Raw genomic sequence first — 7773 nt, forward strand, 5'->3', positions numbered from 1 at the left:
TATCCTCATACTCATAGGGATCACAAGTCCTTTATATTAATATTTTTTTTTATCATTATTCAATAAAAATATTAGAATTGACATTATATTAATAAAATATAATAATAAATAAATAAAATGCATATTAAATATCAACCAAAAAAATAATTAGTAAATTTTGAGAAAATAATTTTTTAAAATACATATATTATTTAATCAGATATTCAGATATTTTAATTATCTAATTATTTAATCGAGTCAATATAATTTCTTGCTACGATTAAATATTAAATTCTTCATCTTTGTATAGGCTTGTTGTGGCATTTATTATGGGACATTAGAAATATAGACGTTATTTAATGATTTGAAAATTATCTATAAATAAAATAATAAAAAATCAAAATTTGATTTTTAAATGGATAAATGAGATTCACTTTTAAATAATTTAAATTTATCTAATAAATAAATTTAAATTTATAAGATATAATTTACATTTATCTCATAAATAAATTACAAAAAAAAAAGTTCAGACGCATTTCAACCCAATCATTGAAAATTTTGCTATCACAAGCTTAATCACTCATAACGGTCCTCATTGTTTTTTCTAAGATAGATTTGCCAACAAATTAGAAAAGTCTAGGCGTTAATGTGGTAAACACCGGAGCACATTTTCAATATTACCCCTACATGAAACATGAACGCTTCAGCAGATTTTGCAAATTTTCTGTTTGCTCCTCTTTCTTAGTTTAATTACCAAATAGACCCGTAGGCGAAGAGGCGGAACAGAGGCAAATGGAGGCGGGGAAAGGGTTAGGAAGGCCGGCGGTCGCTATCAGCGGAGAGGTGGAACGGTTAGACGGCAGGACTCTGAGCTATGACGAGTTTGTGGAGCGCTATCTGATGCCCAACCGCCCCGTCGTCCTCACCGGACTCATGGACGACTGGAGGGCCGCAGCCGACTGGCTTTCCCCCGACGGTCGCGGCCCGAACCTCCATTTCTTCGCCGATCACTTCGGTAAATCCGTCGTCCAGGTCGGATCCTCTTCTGCCGCTTCAACTATCTCCCTTTGTTTATGACTCGTGTACTGGTTTACAAGTTGAGAATTTCCGGCGATTCTTATCACACGCTAGTAGTTCATCTGACCATCTTATGTGCAAAACAAAATATGTACAATTGGTGCACAACATTTTTTCCCCCTTTTCCTTCCTAGTGTTCGAAACTGATGAGACTGGGAGCTGTTTATATTCGTGTAGATCAATTAAAATTCAATGGACAGTTGAGAACACAAAAAGTACAAATGAGGATTTAGTAATGGAGAAATGGAAGATAATATAAAGTATATATATACAAATATCTGGTATTCTGATTCTCTCAAGAAAGTCTTTTATTTGGCTTTGTACCCATGGATTCTTAGGTGTCCAATCTATCAGCATTTGTTTGTTATTACTTGTTTGGAATAATTTTCTAGGGATTTTCTCCCCAATATTTTGTTTGTTTTTGCAGTTTTTCCCCCATAATCTGCTTTGTCACTTGAAAACTGGACCATAGTTTCTTATTGCATAAGTCTACTTTGTTAAGCAGGTTAGATGCCTCTAATGTTGATTCTCATTTCTGATCTAATGCTACAAATTTATATCTTGTGTAGGTTGCTGATTGTTCTACAAAAGAGTTTACAGATCAGAAACGGCAAGAGATGACTGTGGCGGAGTTCATCAGCTATTGGCTCAAACTTTCATTGGAAAAAGGAAGGAGTGTCTTGTGTAATGATGAAAGCAAACCTTTGCTATATCTTAAAGATTGGCATTTCAACAAGGTACTAGTTTTGCTCTATGCTAAGCTTTATTTGTTAGAATGATGTGGATTCCAAGTATTAATCACTGTAACAATGTTTTAATGCTGTATTTCCAGTGGTAATGAATTAATGATTGAATATACCCACAATTATCATGCTTAGAATCAGTTTTTTTTTTTTTTTTATTTTGGCATTTAGTTTCTTATTCATTTATATTTTTTATTTCAATGTTAAATTTTAGGAATACCCTGATTATGTGGCTTATACGACCCCTCCATTTTTCACTGATGACTGGCTCAATCTATATCTTGATAGTCACTTGATACATAGAGATTCAGACATTCACCGTGATAAAAATGAAGCTAATTGTGCAGACTACCGTTTTGTTTACATGGGACCAAAAGGTACACATGATGAGTTGGTGCACCATGTGCATGTTCACGGTTTGGTTATGTTGCTGCATAAAAGCAATTATCATCTACTATTTGTAATTGCTTGTGTGCTAATTCATATTGTTGAACTATAAGCATTGGGAAAATCCTTTTTCGTTCTTTTACTTTTTTGTTTTACAATGCGGTGCCAATTTCCCCCTATTCATATTTCAGGCACATGGACTCCTCTTCATGCAGATGTTTTTAGGTCGTACAGTTGGTCTGGAAATGTTTGTGGGAGAAAACATTGGTTCTTTCTACCACCTTCCCAGTGTCAGCTTGTGTTTGATAGGTACTTTTTCTTTCATCTTCAGTTGTTTCCATTTGTAAATGCAACAATTGTAAGAAGCCATAGTTGGGGTTAATACATGGACCTTTTGCTGACTTCAAACTCCATAGAAAGCCATATCATTAGAAATACATGGGCTATATAGATTTTCTAATTAAATTAATTTTTATTCTATCTCCCTCTATCTCATATATTAAATTCTAATTCATTTATCTTTTCTAATTCACCTTTTGAATATGTCCATAATGTCATAACCTGTTTTTACGCAACTCAACTATTATGAGATAATATTATTAATATTTAGTTTATCTTGCTTATAATCTCACCTATACATCTCAACATTTTTATCTTCTTTATGTTAAGTATTAATAATTCGGTGTTGCTTTCATAATTGATGAGCACGTTTTTTACTCATATTATTAATATAATCATAATAGTGTCTTAAATTCGAACTCTGCATACACCATGCTAGATTGAACTCTTACATTAGCTTTCCCTTAAATTTCATAGATGTCCATAAAGCTAATGAAGATACTGAGTTTCTCAAGTAGAGCATGCAGTAGGTGCATTTTAATTGTTTTTTGTTTTCAAAATTATACTTCAATATCACACGGTATTTGTTTTATATTATCAAAGTTTAAGCTAGTATATTTGTTTATTTTTATGTTCAATCATAGCAACTTTTTGTGTGTTTCATAATTGCCCAACACTTTAATGCAAAGGGTGTGTCTAACAAATGATGTCTTATGTTGGAGTTTTATATGCATTATGCAAGTTTGGACGCTTAAAATAACCTTGTAGTTAAATTTCATAAATGTGCATCAAGCTAATTAGACAAGTGAGCTTCTCAAGTAGAACTGGTTTTGTATGCCATTGAATTTTTTATTCCTTTTTTTTTAAATTATACTATTCTACTACATGCTATATGCTTTATATTCTTGATATGTAGGCAAGACTGTTTGTCTGTTTCTATTGCTTTCATTCTTATGAGTGGCTGCATACTAGTGTAAATAGGGTTGTAAACAAGCCAAGACGAGTCAAGCTTTGTGGTATTCAAGCTTGTTTGATAAGGTAACCAAGCCGAGCCAAGACTAAAATGAACTAAGTCATTAAAATGATTGTTCAAGCGTTGCTTGGTTTCTTTTTTATGAGCTTGGTTTGAGCTTAGTTCGTTTAGATATTATCAAGCTCTCAATTCAAGCTTATTTGATTGGTTGAAACTTTTATATTTTCAGCTTATTTGATTAGTTATTGAACTTGATAATACGAATTTGTTTGTTCATTTTGAAAGTTTCTTTATTTATTTAGCAAGTTGATAAGAGTTTTATTGGCGGACATGATTCACGAATGTGGTTCACAAACGTTAACGAGCTAAACACATATGTGTTCAAGCTTGTTCGTTTAGTTAAACGAGTTGTTCAAGCTTGTTCATTTAATTGATTTTATGTATATTGAACAAACATAAACAAGCTCTTATCATGCCAAACACCAAACTTATTCACGGATGTTTTGTTCATTATAACCCTAAGCGTAACAATTTAATCTTCACCTTCAAGTTTGATCTAATAGTTGCAGGCTGTTGGTTATATTATTTATTATAAGCATCTTAATTATTGTATGAAATAGAGATTTCTCTTTGTTGCTTTTGTTGTTTTTATATGATTCATCTTCACTCTTGTATACTACCAAGTTACATTTGTGAGGTGATTTTTCTTGTTCATCGTGTGAGTGCATCATTTGGGATTATTTTAATGGCTCTTTTCTTGATCATGTAGATACCTGAGATCGTCAGTATATAGTATTTATGATGATGTCTCTGAGAAAAAGTTCCCTGGATTTAGAAAGGTAGTAAGATATCCTAATGATATATTTTATGTTGTTAACTTGTTATATCTGTGCCATCGTGACTGCAAAAATTTTACATGCAGACAATTTGGTTAGAGTGTATTCAAGAACAAAATGAGATTGTTTTTGTACCCAGTGGATGGTATCATCAAGTCCATAATTTGGTAAACACTATTGTGTTAAGTTATTATTGTGCTAAGTAATCATTTTTTACTTTAATAGCGATGCATAATTTACCCTTTTCCATTAGTCTTGCTTACCTGCTTTATACACATATACTGGACTTATTTTTATTAATCATCTTCCACAAAGCATAGCCACGATTTTATTTAATGTATTACATCCAATTTGAATTTACAGTTCTGTTATGTTAGACACGTGTAAGTTCATTATAAAGAAATATACAACAAATTTGTAAAAAAATGGTGATTTTGACTGGAGTTCACATAAATGGGCTGGCATGACTACTTATTAAATTGAATAATGTTTGAATTACTTTAGGACAAAGTTAGTTTTCATATATATATATATATATATAGCATGCAGATCTCTATATAAATTCTTTTGCGACTTTCAAACTTGAAGCTAGTGTTTATGTTGATTAACCAAGTGAGGATTTGTTAGTTTCCAATGTTAATTAGTGTGGATTCTGAGTATAGTTCATCAATTCCTACTGAAGACATGGTGTAAAATGTTACCATTGCATTTGATCTTGGATATTCAAGCCTTTTGACTCATGCTAGACATGTAATATAAATCTCTCAATTTAAATTGTTAATGTAACTTTATTTGAAGAGGTTGTTTCCAAGCTCAAATTTTGCACCTGCTACTATCTTGCATTGCATATGCTGATATGTTGTTTAAGTCAAGGTTGTGGAGTCTATTATGCCCGTGGAAAAGCATGCTGGGAAGTTCAAAGTTCCGTTGCTACACTCATAATCATCTAGCACGTACAGACTTTCGATTCACAAAGAACATTAAATACAGTCTAAAATATGTTAATTTTATTTTTAAACTCAGGTTTCTGGCATTGTGATAATTGTATTTTTTTTTTTTTTATCAACGAGTTCTTTAACATTGTTTATATATTTTTTTTATGCATGTTCAGATATTGCAAATCCTCACTGACCTTATTTCTGCCTTATTTCTTACTTTTCCTTGGATATTTTAGGAAGACACCATTTCCATAAACCACAACTGGTTCAATGCCTATAACCTTTCCTGGGTGGTCAGTATATAAACTAATTATTTAATCTCTGCCCAACTGCTTGAAAACATCGATGTTTATGTATGTCTTTCACTGCTTCAACCAGTGGAATTTGCTGTTGAGAGACTACAACGTTGCTAAGGAATACATAGAAGATATCAGGGATATCTGTGATAATTTTGAAGGCCTTTGTCAGCGAAATCTTGCTGCAAACACAGGTTGCAACACTAATGTTTATGATGAGAGTGTGTTATATTTATCGAGTTCCACTTTCATATCATTATGATCTTTTGCAGGCATGAACTTCTATGATTTCATGATTTTTATCACAAGATACACCCTCGGCAATATAGTTCAACTTTTTCATCTCAAACATGTGGAAGGTTCTCTTAACAGCTCAGTCACCAGATCTAACCTTTTCATCGCCAACCTGATCTCAGTACGCTCTGTTGCCACGAAAATGAAATTCGCCGAGGCATTCACTGAAGAAAATATAAATAGCTGTTCGGAAGAAAATCTGAATGCCTTCTCTGATATCCAGAAAATCATGCATGAGCGAGAATTTCAGGATCTGAGCAGTGCCTTAAGGATGACGTATGAATGCATCAACACTAAATTGAAAGAAGGTTCACTGACAGAAATAACACGAGACTCTGAAACTGACTCTGCTTTCTTTGATTTCATCACTTCGTTGGGTTCGAAAATTCACGGTCCTGGAGATCTAGTCGGTTTGATCGACCGTGTTCTGGAGAAAACCAACTGCAGTAATTGCAATATCAACATTCCATGTGATGCTGAACCTTTTGTTGTTTAGACTTCAGAGAAGTTGCAACTTGCAGTGCAAGATTAAGATTTTGATGGCTATGGAAGAATTAATTTCCTATCGACTGTTCTTGTAATTTTTTTTCTTTTATATATATATATATATATATATATATTTTTGCTTCTTCTTAAAAGTTCAAAGCTGTGTTTGAAGTAAATACTAATACTAAATAGTGAAAACTAACAGTGAATACTAATCAGTAAATAAAAGTATAGTAGTGTTTTCTGTTCTTATTTGTTTTCTAGGGAGTTTTACCTATTCAAGATCTTCACCATTTAATTAATGCCCCGGTTGATGCGTAAGATTTTGGGTTAAGGATACCCTTCTTACTTAGTCCGCACATGTCTTATATGATTTTGATTATTTCTAATATAATTATTGTTTATCGATTGGTTACAAGGATAAGGATTGAGGAAAAGGACCAGGCAGAATATCTTATTTTTATCAAACTCAGTTTATCATTATAAAAACAAGCATAAATCTTATTTAGTGGAGAATTTTACATGGAATTACAACTATAAACTAAAAGAGTTACATATTTGTACATAAATACAGCTTACAAAAGAAAACTTACAAACACACTTGAGCACACTTAAAGAGCACTGGGAATTTGGACAGTTGCAATGGCGGTGGGGGAAAGAGAAGTGGATGCCCTGAAAGGAGAGATTTAGAGGCCTTTTATAGGTAGAGGAGAGGGTGCTTGCTTGGAGAAGAAGGAAAGCAGGGAGAGAAGGGAAGAGAGTGGCCGAGAAAGAGGAGGCTTGGTGGAGAACAGGTGGAAAGCAAAAGTAGGTTTAGTGAGGGGCAGATGGCTTCATTTAGTTGAGTGGACATATTGTTGGAGGAGTGGGAAAAAAATATCATGGATGACGTTTTTAGATGTTGCTGTTGTGAGTAGGAGATGTCATGGATGGCGTTTTTAGTGGCAAAGTTGTCATTTAAGGGCAAAGTTGTCATTTAAGTCTCCATTAGGTTGTCTAGGTTATTGTCTCCTGTTAAGTCTAGAGAGGGAGTTTGTGAGCTTCTGGCTAAATCTGGCTGCATACTTATGTGAAGTGCTACTCTATATGCTCTAGCAGAGAGGACTGAGCTGGCTAGTTCCTTCTGACAGTATCTTTCAATTTTTCTTTGATAATATTGCAGCAAAGTTGTATGTTGTGTTTTAAAGGAGAAAGGGAAGAATCTAGTGTCCATATCTTTTGGCCAGTAGATTTTTTCAGTATAAGTTTCTCCGACTAAGAAGTAATTATCTGGATCTGTCAGACGGTCTCAAGCCTAATTAGTTCCTTGTACTGATGCTCTCCAGTGCTTTAGTTGATCTCCAATAGTAGGAAGAGCTTCCCAATTAAGATCTAGGTCAGAAGGATAATCTTCAAGTTCTGTCTGGATACCTCCAACTTCATTGA

The 7773-nt window shown here is 33.4% G+C and overlaps 1 protein-coding gene across 1 annotated transcript; it reads left to right on the forward strand.

Moving 5' to 3' along the window:
* Positions 1–723: 723 nt before the first annotated feature.
* On the forward strand, positions 724–6598 carry LOC121970741 (2-oxoglutarate and iron-dependent oxygenase JMJD4-like). The gene is made up of 9 exons (XM_042521643.1): positions 724–1011; positions 1626–1793; positions 2014–2176; positions 2378–2495; positions 4268–4337; positions 4421–4501; positions 5509–5565; positions 5651–5762; positions 5841–6598. The coding sequence occupies exons 1-9, from the start codon at positions 772–774 to the stop codon at positions 6356–6358; spliced, it is 1527 nt and encodes a 508-aa protein (XP_042377577.1). The 5' UTR covers positions 724–771; the 3' UTR covers positions 6359–6598.
* The last annotated feature ends 1175 nt before the right edge of the window (positions 6599–7773 follow it).

This window comes from Zingiber officinale, chromosome 4A (assembly GCF_018446385.1).
Source record: "Zingiber officinale cultivar Zhangliang chromosome 4A, Zo_v1.1, whole genome shotgun sequence".
Taxonomy (NCBI): Eukaryota; Viridiplantae; Streptophyta; class Magnoliopsida; order Zingiberales; family Zingiberaceae; genus Zingiber; species Zingiber officinale.

Excerpts from the sequence above, each read along its gene's own strand:
- LOC121970741 (XM_042521643.1), top strand. The coding sequence starts at position 772 with ATGGAGGCGGGGAAAGGGTTAGGAAGGCCGGCGGTCGCTATCAGCGGA. Across the intron at positions 1,012-1,625 it reads TCGGTAAATCCGTCGTCCAG|GTTGCTGATTGTTCTACAAA; the intron begins GTCGGATCCTCT and ends TATCTTGTGTAG. Across the intron at positions 1,794-2,013 it reads AAGATTGGCATTTCAACAAG|GAATACCCTGATTATGTGGC; the intron begins GTACTAGTTTTG and ends GTTAAATTTTAG.